A 21463-nucleotide genomic window follows, 5' to 3' on the forward strand; every position below is an offset into this window, starting at 1 on the left:
TATGTTGCTACTTATACTTTCTTTTTGCTTTCTAGTTTGAGTATCTCTAGCCTTGTTTTGCTTTCCTTGCCCTATTTCATTGTACAAACTAGCGGTTTCTTAATGGAAATCAACGAGAGAGCTCAAAGTTTCAACAAAGATCCGGGTTCATTGGAAGCTCACACTAGAGGATTCCATCTCATCGCTAATTCTCTTCATTTTATTTTCCTTTGGTCATATGACTATAAGATTATGGAGAACCCATCTTTAAGAAACCTCCAAAACATACATAGGGCGGCATACAACCGAAGTTAGGCTACGACCAGTTCCAGTTATTACAAAATATAGGAAGTAGCTCAAACAAAGTATCATGGGACACTTCTAGCAAAGGTCGCAAAACATCTCCCAAACACAACCAGCATCTCCCTCTGGAGGCTAGATACCTTCTTGTCGCCGGACAATCATCTGTCTACAATATTGCCCAGGCACCAAAGTGACTAAACATGTTGTTGAAGGTAACAAAAAAAGGGACATTATGGAACTGTTGTTCAAAACACACAACGTAGCCAACTTTCCGAAACATTGCAGCATTGCCAAGTAGTTAAATTAACCTTTTACAAAAAAAGATCCACTATGATTATTTAAAAAATGGTCTCGTATCTAGCGATCTTATAATTACGGAAAAAAGAAACTAGAGAAAGCGGTCTTTTGCGAATTTACCACTTATATTAGTCAATAAAATAAAATTTTACAATATCAAAGCATGGGATGAACGACGTCATCTTACACATACCCTAAGCAAACCGTTCTGAGCCTGAGTTCTACCAAAATTTGCAAGGGAGTGCCTTAAATAATTTTGATAACCTCAACTATGAGTAATACAACTATGGGGCCATGTGTTCTTGCATTTCAAGGATAAAAATAAGTACCATGAGCAATCTCATTTCTTGCTTTTCACGAAGTTCACAACTTCCATGTAGCCACTCTTAATAAGGATTGGCAGGCTGCTCCATTGGAGTGCTTGGGCAGGTCCTTCCATCAAGGTTGATAAATCGGACACCAATACATATCGTTACATGATAACAAATGCCAACATGAGGTGAAGATGATGTGCCCTGAGAGATCTCGAAGAACCATGCATGTTCATGAGGTTCCGTCTTCAGCATACAAACCATCCGTGTTCAGTTTAACCTAGCCGACTTGACATGGAGCCCAAATATACATGGAAGAAGAAAATATCACTTTCACCACAAACACCTCGGTTAAATTGATACAAGATGGAAGTTGGGATACTATGCAATTCAAAATAACTCTCGTGGATAAAAATGACGAAAAATGTGTTCAATATTTTTTCAAATATATGTTAAAAAAATTGAGTGAAAACTGCAATATGCGTTAAATGATTTGTATGATTGAGTGGAATGGTTGAAATGTATGGCAACTGTCTTTCGAAATTTATTTATTTCGGTTATATTTCATTAAATTGCATAAATATGTAATATGCATTTTTAAATTATTTCACTCAATCTTGTTCTCCGTTAAATAGTTGAAAAATGTGCTAATTGTTTTCCAAAATATAGTGAAACAACATGAATATTTATTTTATAATATATGTGTTCCGTTTGAACATTTCAATCGTCTTAAAATATGTGTTAAATATTTTCTAAAATTGATCAATACAATAATAGAAATGTCTATATTTTTAAAATAATTAAAATATGTGTGAAATAACTAAAATACAATTGAAATGTATGTGCAATACTTCTTCTGAAATGAGTGAAACAACTGAAATATGTGTTCAATTTTTTTTTCAAAATTTGAGTAACATAATTGAAAATGTTAGTTCAGTTTTTTTAACACATATGTGAAAAAATAAACATATATTTGAATCTCTGTGCAAAATTTTCCGAAACTGAGTGAAGTAATTGAAATATATGTGAAATTTTTAATCCTGGGTGAAATAATCTTATGTATTTTATAAAGTTAAGAAAATAAGTGAAATATGTATTTAATATCATTTGAGACAATGCAATGTTTATGAAACTGATTTCAAAGATTATTCAAATCGTAAAATTAAAACTGGTTGAAATGCATCCAAGATTGATCTTCCTTCTGAACGTCTTAGTACTGCGAATTCAAATATATATATACAAACTTTGAACTAGTTTGATAAATGATTTGTAGGATTGAGTGGAATAGTGTAAATGTATGGGAAATGTTTTTCGAAATTAATTTATTTTGGTTATATTTCAATAAATTGCATAAAGATGTAGTAAGTATTTTAAATTATTTCACTCAATCTTGTTCTCCGTGGAATAACTGGAATATGTGTTAAATATTTTCCAAAATAGAGTGAAACAACATGAATATTTATTTTATAATATGTGTTCAGTTTCATCATTTCAATTGTCTTAAATATTTGTTAAATATTTTCTAAAAATGATGAATGAAATACTCCCTTCATTTACTTATACAAGGCCACTATAGAATATACATTTTGCATCTATACAAGGCCTCCAACAATAAGCGAGGACAAATTAAGAATATATTCTCGTACTAGCAACCTATTTTGTACTTCTATGCATGTAGTCATAATGACAGTCAGTTACTTCCTCCACTCAGTTTTCTTCCATGCATGCGGCGTATTAATGATCTCAATGAACGAAAAGAAAAGCTATCTTGCGAAGCAGTCATTTTACATTGGTGTCTGTAATATGAGTTTGTGGCCTTGTATGTAAAAATATAGGGAGTAAGAGAAATGTGCGTATTTTTTAAAATAATTAAAATATGTGTGAAATAATTGAAATATAATTGAAATGTATGTGCAATACAACTTCTGAAATTTAGTGAGATAACTGAAATATTTGTTCATTTTTTCCCGAATGTTGAGTGAAATAATTGAAAATGTGTGTTCAGTTTTATAATGCATGTGAAAAAATAAACATACATCTGAATGTATGTGCAATATGTGTTAATTTTTAAATATTGGGTGAAATAATCGGATGCGTTATTATTTTTTCTGGAGCTGAGTAAATAAGTGAAATGTGTGTTTAATATCAATTGAGACAGTGTAATGTTTATGAAACTGGTTTCAAAGATTATTAAATAGTGAAACTAAAACTAGTTCAAATACATCCAAGATTGATCTTGCTTCTGAAGACCTTCTCGCTGTGGATTGAAATATATCCATACAAAGTTTGAACAAGAAAATTATTAATCACCCAAAAGATCCCTCTGCATGCAACTGTGAGTTCCCAGTTTCCCTCTTCCACACTCTCTCACTTTGACCGGACGAATCTAGCAAAGGTAAGTACTAGTATAGATCCGGTACTGTTCATGTATTGGCAGGTTGTGTCAGTGGTATTCGAATATTAAGCGAAAGGTCACATCTACCCCTATGTTTATTTTTACTCCACATACAAGATTTATCTCAAATCAAAATTAGTAAAGTTTGACCAAATTTATTTAAAAAAATCAACATCTATAATAGTAAAGTTATACAATATAAAAAATAATTCCATGACATCTAACGATGACTTTGATTTTGTATTGTGATGAATGTTGAAATTTTATTTATAAAATTATTTAAAGTTTAACTCCACACAAATCTGATACGCAGTAAAAAGGAAACAGAGGGCAAATAGCACTGATCACAGCTAAAGGTGCATGCGTCTGTGAGCCTGAGAAACGTCGAAGACAGTGTAAACAGGCCGGGATCGGATCCAAAGCTGCTCGACGGTTCCAAGATGGCCAAGTCTCCGGCATCTCGCCACAGGTTAATTAGTAATTAAACTGCGTATAGGCGCGCGCGATCCAAAGCTGCTCGAAGGATCGTACAGGAGAATTCTTTTGGCGTTCGTAGTGCAGTGCAGTGCCATTAATGAAGTCAACTCGACGAGCAATACGAGTAACCTCGATGAATGCCCTAGCTAATGAAATTATATTGCACCGTACCTGCCGACACTTACTGCTCGCATACACTGACACTCACTGGAGCAGCTGCATGCCACAGCATCAGCACGGCAGCACACCGCCGATGAAGCCCTTCTCGCGGAGCCTCCAGCGAGATCTGGACGCCGCGGCCGAATACGACGACGATGGCAAGCAGTACTCCGCCGTCGACGGCAGCGGCAAGCAGAACCCCGAGAGGGGCGCACGGCGGCCGTCCCGGCTCTTCTACCTCGCGCTCCTCTACGTCGTCTTCTGGGCGCTGGTGTTCTACCACCACTTCTCCACCAGCATGCAACAGTCGGTCAGCGCGGCGGTGGCAGCGCCCGCCGTGCTCCAGCTCAAGCCGTCGGCCTTCTTCTCGGTGCCCCGCATCTTCCGCCGCGACCCGTGCGCCGGCCGGTACGTGTACATGTACGACCTGCCGCCTCGGTTCAACGCCGACCTCGTCCGCGAGTGCCGCCGGATCTCGGGCTCCACCGACGTGTGCAAGGACGTGGCCAACGACGGGTTCGGCCCGCCCATCAAGGGCGGCGGCGAGGCCGGGTCGCTGCCGGAGAGCGGGGCCTACGACACCGACCAGTACATGCTCGGCCTGATCTTCCACGCCCGGATGCGGCGGCACGAGTGTCTCACGGCCGACCCCGCCGCCGCCGCCGTGGTGTACGTCCCGTTCTACGCCGGTCTCGACTCGGCGATGCACCTGGGGAGCAAAGACCTCGCGGCGCGGGACGCCCTGTCGCGGGACGTGGTGGACTGGCTGGCGCAGCGGCCAGAGTGGCGCGCCATGGGCGGGCGCGACCACTTGCTGGTGTCCGGGCGGGGCACGTGGGACTTCATCGTCAACCCCGACGCCGTCGGCTGGGGCAACGCGCTCATGACCTTCCCGGCCATCCTCAACGCCACGTTCCTCACCACCGAGGCCAGCCCGTGGCACGGCAACGACTTCGCCGTGCCGTTCCCGTCGCACTTCCACCCGTCGTCCGACGCCGAGGTCACCGGCTGGCAGGACCGCGTGTACGAGATGGACCGCCCGTTTCTCTGGGGCTTCGCCGGCGGGGCCCGCGACGGCAGCCAGCGCACGGTGCGCGCCCAGATCATGGAGCAGTGCGGCAGGTCGAGCCGGTGCGCGCTGCTCGGCGTGCCGGCGCCGGGGCACTACGCGCCGGGCCGCGCCATGCGGCTGCTGGAGAGCGCCGAGTTCTGCGTGCAGCCGCGCGGCGACGGGTACACGCGCAAGTCCACCTTCGACACCATCCTCGCCGGCTGCATCCCGGTCTTCTTCCACCCCGTCTCCGCCTACCTCCAGTACATATGGCACCTGCCGAGAGACCACCGGAGCTACTCCGTCTTCATCCCGCACGGCGACGTGGTCGAGCGGAACGCCAGCATCGAGGAGGTGCTGAGCAGGATACCGCCGGCGAAGGTGGCGCAGATGCGGGAGCAGGTCATCCGGCTCATCCCCACCGTGCTGTACCGGCACCCGGCGGCCAAGGGCGTGACGTTCAAGGACGCGTTCGACGTCGCTCTGGAGCGCGTCATCGACCGTGTGGCGAAGCGCCGGCGCGCCGCCGCCGAGGGACGGGAGTACGTGGACAGCATCGACGGGAAATTTAGCTGGAAGTACGACCTGGCACAGGATAGGGAGAAAATGTTGGCTCCGCACGAGTTTGATCCATACATCAACACGTAACAGCATATTTACTTTTGTTTGTCCAACTATAAATCAGTCAGCTTCAAATCACCTTTTGATTTGGACTTTTTTTATGAAAAGGGGAATATATAAATATCAAGCAGATTTTGAATTTTTTTTATTGATTTGGACTTTGGAGTAGTGAGTATTACTTTCTCACTCAATAAAGTGCTCACAAGAAACCATGCATGGCTATTTTCCTCTGCTAACTGTTTAGGGTGTGTTTGACAGCAAAGTACTTATTGCATAAACTATAGTATTGAAAAACTGCAGTATTTTTGTCTATAGGTATTACACTGTAGCGGGTTTGCTGTCTGAACCCTGTAGCAAGATGTACTGTTTTCGTACTGTAGCATTTATACTGTTTATGTTCTATAGTAAGAAATTTGAGCCATTCATACTAGATCTGAAGGCTGATAGGTGGCCCAAAGGTAGGATACTGTAGCACCCTACCGTGCCTTCACCACGGTAGAGGAGCCAGTTCCGAGCAATCTGGGCATGAGGTGGCCAGGGGGCCGACCTGATGCACGCACAACGCGTACGAGGAGAGGAGAAGCGCAAGTGGGAGTGGGAAGACACCATTTTTCTTTCCATTGCCTTCTCTTGGCTTGTTCCATGGTTGCCGATCTTCAAGGCGGCGGTGACGGCTTGGGAGCGAGGAAGGTGAGAGCAACTCCAACGGGCCGATTCAAACCGACGTCGATTTTGTCCCTTTTTTGTCTGTTTGGGTCGGTCAGGCGAACACGGTCGGTCAGGCGGACACGAACGTCCGCTTCCGCGTTTGGGTCGGCGCATGCGTCCAACGCTGGCCCGATGCATTTTGACGGCGGGAGGAAAAAAAAGAATACATGCATATTTGAAATAAAAACAATATTAATTAAACATTAAAGCCGGCCACGAAGACTGGCGAGAGTCCACGCGTCCATATTTGCATTAAAAAAAATTAGAAACAAACTAAACTACAAGTCAGCGCGCTGCCCTAGGCGTCGTCGTCGTCGTCCTCGGGGTCCGTGAGGTCGATGTGCATCGGCGCAGGGCCGGCCCAGGGGAACGCCGTGTTCCAGAGGGCGTTCATGTCGGGCGCAGGCTGTGCCGCGGCCTGGCGCGCCTCCTCCTCGGCCTCGGTGTCGCGCTCGAGCATCTCGAGGTACTCGCCGTGGCGGCGCTCCTCGGCCAGCTGTCGCTGGCGCCACTGTTCGAGGTACGCCGCCTCCTGCGCCGACGTCACCCCCAACCGGATCGATGGCGCGCTGACCCACTCGCGCACTACTCCCGTCCAGGAGTAGCACTCGATGGGGGACGGCTCCGGCTCGGCTTTGACAGGGGAAGGTGGGGCCACCGGCGGCAGGACGCAGTCGCCCGCCGCGGAGAGGGCCATGGCCGCCTCGTACGCCACCTCCTCTTCCTCGGCCGCCGCCGCCCTGCGCAGCTCGTCCTCCTTGCTCTCCCGGTAGACCGCCGCAAGGGCCGCCTAGTAGGCGGCCTCCGCTGCCTGGTCCTCCTCGCGGGCGACGAGCGGGGGCGGCGGCATGGTGCGGTCGACTTCGCGAACTCCGCGTCGCCTCGCCTCCTCGTGCTCGAAGGTGAACCAGCGAGCCCAGTTGGGTGAGTCGGTTGCGTAGGCGGGGTCGCGGCGCTGCTCCGGCGTCAGGAGCATCCGCCTGTGCCGCACCTTCCCCGCGTGCGCCCTAGCCGACCGTGGCGCCGCCGGCACTGGGATCCTCTCCGGATTCAGGTGCCAGTCGTACGACAGTGTGGCGTCGGGGTACAGGAGAGGCACGCGGTGCTGCCAGTGCTACTCCACCTGGTGCACTGGCACGTTGACGCGTTGCCTCGGCCGGCGAGCTGGCGCCGGCAGAGGCGGGAGGTACTCCGAGGGAAAAGGAATGGCGGGGGGGGACTTGCCCTTGGCCTTGCTGCTGCCAGCGCCAGAGAAGAGCCCCATCTGGGTTTGCTGGGGTGGCTAGGGTTTGCCGGCGACGGGGGAGCAGAGTGTGGCTCGATGGGGACGGGGGCTGGCTGGAAGCGGATGAGGACGGCCCCACCTCACGGTCGGCTTAAAAAATGATGGCCGCCGTCGCTGACGCGTGGGCCTGAGATCATAAATTAAGCCGACCCGGTAGGTCGCGGGCAGTTGGACAACCGCCAGGTGGGGACGCGGCGGACACCGAGAAGGCGCGCGTGGCGTCCGTTCCGCGTCCGCCCCGACGCATTTGGGGCGCAAATTTGGGCCGCAAATGCGTCGCCGCGGACGCAAAGCGGACTCGATTTGGGTTTGGGTCCACGCGTTGGGCCTCCTCTTTTGTCCAAGCCGACTCAAACGGACGGCGGCGAACGAAATGGGTCGCCCCATTGGAGTTGCTCTGATAACCAACAGTCTCGTTTTCTTCGCATGCTCTGCTTTTAAAAAAGATGTCTGGGGTTCTTTTTTTAATGAAGAGAAAATACCATGGTTTTGACAATACCACAGTATTAATACTAAAGTATTTTGTGGTTGCCAAACAGCTCACCGTAAATTAAACCATGGTATTTTTGAAAACAGCAGTATTCTCATAATACTTGGAAAAAACTGATCTATCAAACGGGCCCTTATTTGTGCAGTTTTGCTATTTGTCACGCGCCTCAAAAAATTTCATGTGCCAGTCGATTCCGCACAGCACAAGGCAGAAAACAGGGATGAGGAGAGGAGCGACAACGACGAGCGTCGGCCACGCTGAGGCCGAGCTCGGACCTTGCCGGAGACGATGACGTGAGCGGTAGCGAGCTGCGGCATCTCAGGTGGAGGTGAGGAAGAAACTTAATGGGGAGGGAGGGGTTGGGGTGTGCAAGGGGTTGATCATCGAGACGGCACTAGAGGGATAGTCGGGGCGATGGCTAGCATAGCGTTGGGCGAGGTCGAGCGGAGGGCGGGCTGGCGAGGCGGCAACAACCGCCAACCACGGGGGCGCAGGCGAGCGGTTAGGCCTGAGTAGATCGCGGGGAAGGAGAAAGAACATGCGAGGGAAAGAAGATGAATAATAGTGACGCACTCCTAACCGTTTGTATATTGATGTGATGGCCTTAAATATAAGTCACTCATGAGTAGTTTTTTCTGATGGACTAAAATATAAGTGACTCATGCGAGGAGATTTTTTCATTTGCAAACCGTAATCCCGTGGAAAATATAAGTCACCCAAATGATGGTGGCCTAAAATATAAGTCACCGGGTGAAATCATCTTGTGCACACTGAAATCCCATGGAAAATCAACATCATCATTTGGCGGACGGTGAGACCTGGGAAGCCCAAACCGGGAAACAAAGAACTGAAGCAATGAAATCTATATCATCTAGGTAAGAGGAGTGGAAGGAATAGATTGTGTTCACCGTTAATTTGAGAATGGTGGTAGAGCTCCAAGATTCCAATAGATGGCTCGTTGTGTTGGGGAATTAGCACATAAATGCACTCGTGGTTAACTGAAAACTGCAACGGAAACAAGTAATCTCAGCATCACATCATGTACTAACTCAAGGATCGTTGCTTAGCATAGAAGGAAACATATGCAGTAGCATATATGGAGGCAGAAAATGTTACTCAGCAGGCAAGACACTCCTCAGGCTAGTGTCTTGTGGTAGGAGTAAGTTTCTGAACAGCAGCAAGCATCAACAAGGAGACACCAGATTTTTACGTGGAAACCCCCCAACTCGAGGGGAAAAACCACGGGCCGAAGCCACCCAAATCCTCTTCCACTATTATCAAATGTGGGATACAACAAGTTCTTCTCTAGACAGCACTAGAGGATCTCATACATCAAGATTTCTGAATTATGGATGAACACAACAAGATTTGGGGCTCACGAACTAGGGATTGGAACATTTTCACCAAAGATGGTGGAACCGGAGCTTGAAGGAGACAAGGTAGTGGATCTGGACCATCACAACCTTGGGGAGGAGCTCCCTTGCTTCTTCCTTCAATCTTCCTCTTCTTCCCTTGCTCTCTTGGTTTTTCTCTCTTCTTCTCCCTTGGAGGATGAACTGATTTTCGTCACTCTTGGTGGTGGCTGCTGGATGGAGGGTAATGAAGGAAATATGCCCTAGAGGCAATAATAAAGTTATTATTTATTTCCTTATATCATGATAAATGTTTATTATTCATGCTAGAATTGTATTAACCGGAAACATGATACATGTGTGAATACATAGACAAACAGAGTGTCACTAGTATGCCTCTACTTGACTAGCTTGTCGATCAAAGATGGTTATGTTTCCTAGCCATAGACAAAGAGTTGTCATTTGATTAATTGGATCACATCATTAGGAGAATGATGTGATTGACTTGACCCATTCCGTTAGCTTAGCACTCGATCGTTTAGTATGTTGCTATTGCTTTCTTCATGACTTATACATGTTCCTATAACTATGAGATTATGCAACTCCCGTTTACTGGAGGAACACTTTGTGTGCTACCAAACGTCATAACGTACTGGGTGATTATAAAGGTGCTCTACAGGTGTCTCCGAAGGTACTTGTTGGGTTGGCGTATTTCGAGATTAGGATTTGTCACTCCAATTGTCGGAGAGGTATCTCTGGGCCCACTCGGTAATGCACATCACTATAAGCCTTGCAAGCATTGTAACTAATGAGTTAGTTGCAGGATGATGTATTACGGAACGAGTAAAGAGACTTGCCGGTAACAAGATTGAACTAGGTATTGAGATACCGACGATCGAATCTCGGGCAAGTAACATACCGATGACAAAGGGAACAACGTATGTTGTTATGCGGTTTGACCGATAAAGATCTTCGTAGAATATGTGAGAGCCAATATGAGCATCCAGGTTCCGCTATTGGTTATTGACCGGAGACGTGTCTCGGTCATGTCTACATTGTTCTCGAACCCGTAGGGTCCGCACGCTTAAAGTTCGATGACGGTTATATTATGAGTTTATATTTTTTGATGTACCGAAGGTAGTTCGGAGTCCCGGATGAGATCGGGGACATGGCGAGGAGTCTCGAAATGGTCGAGACGTAAAGATCGATATATTGGACGACTATATTCGGACATCGGAAAGGTTCCGAGTGATTCGGGTATTTTTCGGAGTACCGGAGAGTTACGGGAATTCGCCGGGGAGTATATGGGCCTTATTGGGCTTTAGGGGAAAGAGAGAGGAGAGGCTGCGCCCCCCCCCCAAGGCCTAGTCCGAATTGGACTAGGGGGAGGGGCTGCGCCCCCTCCTTCCTTCTCTTCTCTCTCCCCTTTCCTTGACTCCTACTCCTACACTACTTGGAGGGGGGGGGGGAATCCTACTCCTGGTGGGAGTAGGACTCCTCCTAGGGCGCGCCATAGAGAGGGCCGGCCCTCCCCCTCCTCCACTCCTTTATATACGGGGAGGGGGCACCCCTTGGAGACACAACAATTGATCCCTTGGATCTCTTAGCCGTGTGCGGTGCCCCCCTCCACCATAATCCACCTCGGTCATTCGGTGCTTAGGCGAAGCCCTGCGTCGGTAGAACATCATCATCGTCACCACGCCGTCGTGCTGACGGAACTCTTCCTTAAAGCTCAGCTGGATCGGAGTTCGAGGGACGTCATCGAGTTGAACGTGTGCTGAACTCGGAGGTGTCGTGCGTTCGGTACTTGATCGGTCGGATCGTGAAGACGTACGACTACATCAACCGCGTTGTGCTAATGCTTCCGCTTTCGGTCTACGAGGGTACGTGGACAACACTCTCCCTTCTCATTGCTATGCATCACCATGATCATGTGTGTGCGTAGGAAATTTTTTGAAATTACTACGTTCCCCAACAGTGGCATCCGAGCCTGGTTTTATGCGTAGATGTTATATGCACGAGTAGAACACAAGTGAGTTGTGGGCGATATAAGTCATACTGCTTACCAGCATGTCATACTTTGGTTCGGCGGTATTGTTGGATGAAGCGGCCCGGACCGACATTACGCGTACGCTTACGCGAGACTGGTTTTACCGCCGTGCTATGCACACAGGTGACTAGCGGGTGTCAGTTTCTCCAACTTTAGTTGAACCGAGTGTGGCTACGCCCGGTCCTTGCGAAGGTTAAAACAGCACCAACTTGACAAACTATCGTTGTGGTTTTGATGCGTAGGTAAGAACGGTTCTTGCTCAGCCCGTAGCAGCCATGTAAAACTTGCAATAGCAAAGTAGAGGACGTCTAACTTGTTTTTGCAGGGCATATTGTGATGTGATATGGTCAAGGCATGATGCTATATTTTATTGTATGAGATGATCATGTTTTGTAACCGAGTTATCGGCAACTGGCAGGAGCCATATGGTTGTCGCTTTATTGTATGCAATGCAAACGCCCTGTAATGCTTTACTTTATCACTAAGCGGTAGCGATAGTCGTAGAAGCATAAGTTGGCGAGACGACAACGATGCTACGATGGAGATCAAGGTGTCGCGCCGGTGACGATGGTGATCATGACGGTGCTTCGGAGATGGAGATGACAAGCACAAGATGATGATGGCCATATCATATCACTTATATTGATTGCATGTGATGTTTATCTTTTATGCATCTTATCTTGCTTTGATTGACGGTAGCATTATAAGATGATCTCTCACTAAATTATCAAGGTATAAGTGTTCTCCCTGAGTATGCACCGTTGCGAAAGTTCTTCGTGCTGAGACACCACGTGATGATCGGGTGTGATAGGCTCTACATTCAAATACAACGGGTGCAAAACAGTTGCACACGCGGAATACTCAGGTTAAACTTGACGAGCCTAGGATATAACAGATATGGCCTCGGAACACTGAGACCGAAAGGTCGAGCGTGAATCATATAGTAGATATGATTAACATAGTGATGTTCACCATTGAAACTACTCCATCTCACGTGATGATCGGACATGGTTTAGTTGATTTGGATCACGTGATCACTTAGAGGATTAGAGGGATGTCTATCTAAGTGGGAGTTCTTAAGTAATATGATTAATTGAACTTAAATTTATCATGAACTTAGTCCTGGTAGTATTAGCATATCTATGTTGTAGATCAATAGCTCGCGTTTAGCTTCCCTGTTTTATTTTGATATGTTCCTAGAGAAAACTAAGTTGAAATATGTTAGTAGCAATGATGCGGACTTGGTCCGTGATATGAGGATTAACCTCATTGCTGCACAGAAGTATTATGTCCTTGATGCACCGCTAGGTGACAGAACTATTGCAGGAGCAGATGCAGACGTTATGAATGTTTTGACAAAAGCTCGGAATGATGACTACTTGATAGTTTAGTGCACCATGCTTTACGGCTTAGAATCGAGGCTTCAAAGACGTTTTTAAAACGTCATGGAGCATATAAGATGTTCCAAGAGTTGAAATTAGCATTTCAGACTCATGCCCGTATCGAGAGGTATGAGACCTATGACAGTACTTTGCCTAAAAGATGGAGGATAATAGCTCAATCAGTGAGCATATGCTCAGATTGTCTGGGTACTACAATCACTTGAATCAAGTGGGAGTTAATCTTCCAGATAAGATAGTGATTGACAGAGTTCTCTAGTCACTATCGCCAAGTTACTAGAACTTCGTGATGAACTATAATATGCAAGGGATAACGGAAATGATTCCCAAGCTCTTCGTGATGCTGAAATCGACGAAGGTAGAAATCAAGAAAAGCATCAAGTGTTGATGGTTGACAAGACCACTAGTTTCAAGAAAATGGAAAAAGGAAGAAGGGGAACTTCAAGAAGAACGACAAGCAAGTTGCTGCTCAAGTGAAGAAGCCCAAGTCTGGACCTAAGCCTGAGATTAAGTGCTTCTACTGCAAAGGGACTGGTCACTGGAAGCGGAACTACCCCAAGTAATTGGCGGATAAGAAGGATGGCAAAGTGAACATAGGTATATTTGATATACATGTTATTGATGTGTACTTTACTAGTGTTTATAGCAACCCTTCAGTATTTGATACTAGTTTAGTTGCTAAGAGTAGTAACTCGAAACGGGAGTTGCAGAATGAACAGAAACTAGTTAAGGGTGAAGTGACGATGTGTGTTGGAAGTAGTTCCAAGATTGATATGATCATCATCGCACACTCCCTATACTTTCGGGATTAGTGTTGAACCTAAATAAGTGTTATTTGGTGTTTGCGTTGAGCATGAATATGATTTGATCATGTTTATTGCAATACGGTTATTCATTTAAGTTAGAGAACAATTGTTGTTTTGTTAACATGAATAAAACCTTCTATGGTCATACACCCCAACGAAAATGGTTTGTTGGATATCGATCGTAGTGATACACATATTCATAATATTGAAGCCAAAAGATGCAAAGTTAATAATGATAGTGCAACTTATTTATGGCACTGCCGTTTATGTCATATTGGTGTAAAACGCATGAAGAAACTCCATGCTGATGGGATTTTGGAATCACTTAATTATGAATCACTTGATGCTTGCGAACCATGCCTTATGGGCAAGGTGACTAAAACTCTGTTCTCCGGAACAATGGAGCAAGCAACTGACTTATTGGAAATAATATATACTGATGTATACGGTCCGATGAGTGTTGAGGCTCACGGCGGGTATCGTTATTTTCTGACCTTCACAGATGATTTGAGCAGATATGGGTATATCTACTTGATGAAACATAAGTCTGAAACATTTGAAAAGTTCAAAGAATTTCAGAGTGAAGTGGAAAATCATCGTGACAAGAAAAATAAAGTTTCTACGATCTGATCGCGGAGAAAAATATTTGAGTTACGAGTTTGGTCTTCATTTGAAACAATGCGGAATAGTTTCGCAACTCACGCCATCTGGAACACCATAGCGTAATGGTGTGTCCGAACGTCATAACCGTACTTTATTGGATATAGTGCAATCTATGATGTTTCTTACCGATTTACCACTATAGTTTTGGGGTTATGCATTAGAGACAGCTGCATTCACGTTAAATAGGGCACCATCAAAATTCGTTGAGACGATGCCTTATGAACTGTGGTTTGGCAAGAAACCAAAGTTGTCGTTTCTTAAAGTTTGGGGCTGTGATGCTTATGTGAAAAAGCTTCAACCTGATAAGCTCGAACCCAAATCGGAGAAATGTGTCTTCATAGGATACCCAAAGGAAACTGTTGGGTACACCTTCTATCACAGATCCGAAGGCAGGACATTCGTTGCAAAGAATGAATCCTTTCTAGAGAAGGAGTTTATCTCGAAAGAAGTGAGTGGGAGGAAAGTAGAACTTGATGAGGTAACTGTACCTGCTCCCTTATTTGAAAAGTAGTTCATCACAGAAATCTGTTCCTGCGACTACTACACCAATTAGTGAGGAAGCTAATGATGATGATCATGTAACTTCAGATCAAGTTACTACCGAACCTCGTAGGTAAACCAGAGTGAGATCCGCACCAGAGTGGTACGGTAATCCTGTTCTGGAGGTCATGTTACTTGACCATGACGAACCTACGAACTATGAGGAAGCGATGATGAGCCCAGATTCCGCAAAATGGCTTGAGGCCATGAAATCTGAGATGAGATCCATGTATGAGAACAAAGTATGGACTTTGATTGACTTGCCCAATGATTGGCGAGCCATTGAGATTAAATGGATCTTCAAAGGGAAGACAGACGCTGATAGTAGTGTTACTATCTACAAAGCTAGAATTGTCGCAAAAGGTTTTCGACAAGTTCAAGGTGTTGACTACGATGAGAGTTTCTCACTCGTATCTATGCTTAAGTCTGTCCGAATCATGTTAGCAATTTCCGCATTTTATGAAATCTGGCAAATGGATAAACAAAACTGCATTCCTTAATGGATTTCTTAAAGAAGAGTTGTATATGATGCAACCAAAAGGTTTTGTCAATCCTAAAGGTGCTAACAAAATATGCAAGCTCCAGTGATCCATCTATGGACTGGTGCAAGCATCTCGGAGTTGGAATATACGCTTTGATAAGTTGATCAAAGGATATAGTTTTATACAGACTTGCGGTGAAGCCTGTATTTACAAGAAAGTGAGTGGGAGCACTACAACATTTCTGATAAGTATATGTGAATGACATATTGTTGATCGAAAATAATGTAGAATTATTCTGCAAAGCATAAAGGAGTGTTTGAAAGGAGTTTTTCAAAGAAAGACCTCGGTGAAGCTGCTTACATATTGAGCATCAAGATCTATAGAGATAGATCAAGATGCTTGATAAGTTTTTCAATGAGCTTGATAAGCATAAAGGAGTGTTTGAAAGGAGTTTTTCAAAGAAAGACCTCGGTGAAGCTGCTTACATATTGAGCATCAAGATCTATAGAGATAGATCAAGACGCTTGATAAGTTTTTCAATGAGTACATACCTTGACAAGATTTTGAACTAGTTCAAAATGGAACAGTCAAAGAAAGAGTTCTTGCCTGTGTTACAAGGTGTGAAATTGAGTAAAACTCAAAGCCCGACCACGGCAGAAGATAGAAAGAGAATGAAAGTCATTCCCTATGCCTCAGCCATAGGTTCTATAAAGTATGCCATGCTGTGTACCAGATCTATTGTATACCCTACACTGAGTTTTGCAAGGGAGTACAATAGTGATCTAGGAGTAGATCACTGGACAGCGGTCAAAATTATCCTTAGTGGAATAAGGATATGTTTCTCGATTATGGAGGTGACAAAAGGTTCGTCATAAAGAGTTACGTCGATGCAAGCTTTGACACCGATCTGGATGACTCTAAGTCTCGATCTAGATACATATTGAAAGTGGGCGCTATTAGCTAGAGTAGCTCCGTGCAGAGTATTGAAGACATAGAATATTTGCAAAATACATACGGATCTGAATGTGGCAGACCCGTTGACTAAACTTCTCTCACAAGCAAAACATGATCACACCTTAGTACTCTTTGGGTGTTAATCACATAGCAATGTGAACTAGATTATTGACTCTAGTAAACCCTTTGGGTGTTGGTTACATGACGATGGGTGTTAATCACATGGTAATGTGAACTATTGGTGTTAAATCACATGGCGATGTGAACTAGATTATTGACTCTAATAAACCCTTTGGGTGTTGGTCACATGACGATGGGTGTTAATCACATGGTAATGTGAACTATTGGTGTTAAATCACATGGCGATGTGAACTAGATTATTGACTCTAGTGCAAGTGGGAGACTGAAGGAAATATGCCCTAGAGGCAATAATAAAGTTATTATTTATTTCCTTACATCATGATAAATGTTTATTATTCATGCTAGAATTGTATTAACCGGAAACATGATACATGTGTGAATACATAGACAAACAGAGTGTCACTAGTATGCCTCTACTTGACTAGCTTGTTGATCAAAGATGGTTATGTTTCCTAGCCATAGACAAAGAGTTGTCATTTGATTAATGGGATCACATCATTAGGAGAATGATGTGATTTACTTGACCCATTCCGTTAGCTTAGCACTCGATCGTTTAGTATGTTGCTATTGCTTTCTTCATGACTTATACATGTTCCTATGACTATGAGATTATGCAACTCCCGTTTACCGGAGGAACACTTTGTGTGCTACCAAACGTTACAACGTAACTGGGTGATTATAAAGGTGCTCTACAGGTTTCTCCGAAGGTACTTGTTGGGTTGGCGTATTTCGAGATTAGGATTTGTCACTCCGATTGTCGGAGAGGTATCTCTGGGCCCACTCAGAAATGCACATCACTATAAGCCTTGCAAGCATTGTAACTAATGAGTTAGTTGCGGGATTATGTATTACGGAACGAGTAAAGAGACTTGCCGATAACGAGATTGAACTAGGTATTGAGATACCGACGATCGAATCTCGGGCAAGTAACATACCGATGACAAAGGGAACAACGTATGTTGTTATGCGGTTTGACCGATAAAGATCTTCGTAGAATATGTGGGAGCCAATATGAGCATCCAGGTTCCGCTATTGGTTATTGACCGGAGACGTGTCTCGGTCATGTCTACATTGTTCTCGAACCCGTAGGGTCCGCACGCTTAAAGTTCGATGACGGTTATATTATGAGTTTATGTGTTTTGATGTACCGAAGGTAGTTCGGAGTCCCAGATGAGATCGGAGACATGACGAGGAGTCTCGAAATGGTCAAGACATAAAGATCGATATATTGGACGACTATATTCGGACATCGGAAAGGTTCCGAGTGATTCGGGTATTTTTCGGAGTATCGGAGAGTTACGGGAATTCGCCGGGGAGTATATGGGCCTTATTGGGCTTTAGGGGAAAGAGAGAGGAGAGGATGCGCCCCCCCCCCCCCAAGGCCTAGTCCGAATTGGACTAGGGGGAGGGGCTGCGCCCCCTCCTTCCTTCTCTTCTCTCTCCCCTTTCCTTGACTCCTACTCCTACTACCTAGAAGGGGGGAATCCTACTCCCGGTGGGAGTAGGACTCCTCCTAGGGCGCGCCATAGAGAGGGCCGGCCCTCCCCCTCCTCCACTCCTTTATATACGGGGAGGGGGGCACCCCTTGGAGACACAACAATTGATCCCTTGGATCTCTTAGCCGTGTGCGGTGCCCCCCTCCACCATAATCCACCTCGGTAATATCGTAGCGGTGCTTAGGCGAAGCCCTGCGTCGGTAGAACATCATCATCGTCACCACGCCGTTGTGCTGACAGAACTCTCCCTTAAAGCTCGGGTGGATCAGAGTTCGAGGGACGTCATCGAGTTGAACGTGTGCTGAACTCGGAGGTGTCGTGCGTTCGGTAATTGATCGATCGGATCTTGAAGACGTACGACTACATCAACCACGTTGTGCTAATGCTTCCGCTTTCGATCTATGAGGGTACATGGACAACACTCTCCCCTCTCGTTGCTATGCATCACCATGATCCTGTGTGTGCGTAGGAATTTTTTTGAAATTACTACGTTCCCCAACAGGTAAAGCATCCCCATCCACTCATGTGCAAAGACCAAAATGACCCTAGGTCATAACCCTAATGGGTAGTGTGCTTCTGCACCTCTTTGGGCTGCCTAAAAGGCCTCAAGTGGTCATCTCCTCACAGCCCACATGAGGAGGATATCCCAACAAATCTCCCCCTCCGACTCATGAGGGGGGCACCGCCATACCCGCTACCTTGCAACATGCTTGTAGCTTCTCATTTGGCAATATCTTGGTCATCATATCCGCACCATTATCGTTGGTATGTATCTTCTCAAGTTTCAGCAAGTTGGAACTCACAACATCGCGAATCCAATGGTACCTCACATCAATGTGCTTGGTTCGAGAGTGATAGCTTGAATTCTTGGCAAGATGAATAGCACTCTGACTGTCACAAAATATAACATACTTCTCTTGCTTCATGCCGAGCTCTTGCAAGAAGTTCTTCATCCACAAAACTTCCTTGCCAGCATCAACTGCTGCAATGTACTCATCTTCTGTAGTTGATGTAGAAATACATTTCTGCAATCTTGATTGCCATGACACTGCTCCCCCTGCATAAGTCATCAGGTATCCGGATGTGGACTTCCTACGATCCTTGTCACCTGCATAATCTGCATCTGTATAACCCTGCAATACAGGATTACCACTTCCAAAGCATAAACAAGATGTAGAAGTTCCTTTGAGATACCTGAGAATCCACTTCACTACTTCCCAGTGAGCTTTACCTAGATTTGTCATGAACCGGCTAACAACTCCAACTGCATAGGCAATGTCATGCCTAGTGCATACCATGGCATACATCAAAATGCCCATAGCAGATTGGTAAGGTACTTTCCTCATTTCTTTCTCCTTCTTGCTTGTAGGACATTGTTTTGAATTCAGTTTGTGATGGCCTGCAAGCGGAGAGATAACAGATTTTGCATCTTTCATATTGAACCTTTCAAGTACCTTCTCAATATATCTTTTCTGTGAGAGCCAAAGCAGCTTCTTTGATCTATCACGGGAGATCTTCATGCCAAGTATTTGCTTAGCTGGTCCTAAATCCTTCATGGAAAATGATTTACTCAATGCCTTCTTCAGGAGATCAATCCTCTTTGTGCCATTTCCAACAATCAGCATATCATCAACATACAACAAGAGAATAATGAAGTCACCCTCGGTGTACCTCTTCATAAAGACACAGTGATCAGGTTGTGCTTTATGGTAACCAAGCCCAGTCATAAAAGACTCAAACTTCTTGTACCACTGCCGAGGAGCTTGCTTCAAGCCATACAAGCTCTTCTTCAATTTGCAAACTAAGTGCTCTTTGCCTGCAACCAATATTGTCAAAATCGCGATTTTATTATACGATTCTACGACTTTACGATCCAAACTAACCCCTCTGATTCTACGATTTTACTTCATAGAATCTACGTTTCTATGATCCTAATAGTGAAGATTCTATGATTTTGCGATCCTACCATCGGAGGTCCGATCCGATTCAAAATCGCGATTCTGACAACCTTGCCTGCAACCATGAAACCCTCTGGCTGCTCCATGTATATCTCCTCCTCTAGATCACAATGCAAGAATGCAGTCTTCACATCAAGTTGTTCAGTTTCCAAGTCCATGCTGGCAGCCATGCCAAGCACAACTCGGATCGAAGACATCTTGACCACTGGAGAGAATATCTCATCATAATCAATGCCCTTTTTCTGCCTGAATCCTTTCACAACCAATATGGCCTTGTACCTTGGATGTGAGGTGTTTTATTCAGTCTTCACTCTGTACACCCACTTGTTCTTGAGTGCTTTCTTGCCTTTTGGCAGATTCACCAACTCAAAAGTATCATTCTCATATAGGGAATTGATCTCATCCTGCATGGCTTCTGACCATTCTTCTTTGTTCTCATCATACATTGCCTCCTCATAGCATGAGGGCTCACCTGCATCTGTCATCAACACATATTGATGTGGTGTATATTTAGAAGAAGGAATGTGAACTCTTTCACTTCTTCTTTGCTGTTGCACTGGTGGTGAATCAGGTGGATTTTTGTTGGCATCATCATTACCAACTTCTTCATCATCATCACTTGATGGTTGCTCGTCACTTTGACTTGTACTGTCTTGATCAGTTGCATCTCCACTGTCTTCAGTGTCATCATCTCCCCCATGATTTTCATGCACGAGAGGAGGACGGATTGGATCCATGTCAACCTGAGGTGTGCTGGTCATTGGCTTCTCTGGTTTCCCAATATCTTTTATTGTTTCATCTTCAATGAACACCACATCTCGGCTTCTCACAATCTTCCTATTTGCTGGATCCCACAACCTGTACCCAAACTCTTCACTTGGTTGGCTGAGGTAGATGCACTGCTTTGTCTTGCTATCAAGCTTGGATCTCTCATCCCTTGGAACATGTACAAATGCCCTACAACCAAAGACCTTCAAGTGCTTGTATGATACCTCCTTCCCTGATCAAACTCTCTGAGGAATATCACCTGCAAGAGGAACTGAGGGAGATAGGTTAACCACATACATAGCATTCATCAAAGCTTCAGCCCAAAAGGAATTAGGTAAATGAGCACGAGAGAGCATAGTTGTGACCCTCTCTGTGAGTGTCCTGTTCATTCTCTCTGCAAGACCATTGAGCTGAGGTGTCTTTGGTGGACTCTTCTCAAGCCTGATGCCAAACTTTCTGCAATACCTTTCAAAAGGACCTCTATATTCACCATCATTGTCTGATCTCACGCACTTCAATTTCCTGCCAGTTTCTATTTCAACCTTGGCATGGAACTCCTTGAAGGCTTCAAGCGTCTCGTATTTGTGTTTCAGCACATACACAAAAACCTTTCTGGAATGGTCATCAATAAAAGTCACAAAGTATAATGCTCCACCATGAGATTTTTCAGTCATGGAGCAAACGTCAGTGTGCACAATATCAAGAACATTTTCTGCACGATGTGGAGGGAGTCACAAAGTATCAATAAAAGTCACAAAGTATAATGCTCCACCATGA

General features: G+C 45.2%; 1 protein-coding gene across 1 annotated transcript; it reads left to right on the forward strand.

Moving 5' to 3' along the window:
- The first annotated feature begins 3849 nt into the window (after window positions 1–3849).
- Window positions 3850–5805, forward strand: LOC123073700 (xyloglucan galactosyltransferase KATAMARI1 homolog). Its single transcript, XM_044496754.1, has one exon. The coding sequence runs from the start codon at window positions 3860–3862 to the stop codon at window positions 5618–5620; it is 1761 nt and encodes a 586-aa protein (XP_044352689.1). The 5' UTR covers window positions 3850–3859; the 3' UTR covers window positions 5621–5805.
- Window positions 5806–21463: the final 15658 nt, after the last annotated feature.

The sequence above is a fragment of the Triticum aestivum genome, chromosome 3D, assembly GCF_018294505.1.
Source record: "Triticum aestivum cultivar Chinese Spring chromosome 3D, IWGSC CS RefSeq v2.1, whole genome shotgun sequence".
NCBI lineage: Eukaryota > Viridiplantae > Streptophyta > Magnoliopsida > Poales > Poaceae > Triticum > Triticum aestivum.

Bases quoted from the DNA above. Each gene is read 5' to 3' on its own strand.
- LOC123073700 (XM_044496754.1), top strand. From the start codon at position 3,860: ATGAAGTCAACTCGACGAGCAATACGAGTAACCTCGATGAATGCCCTA.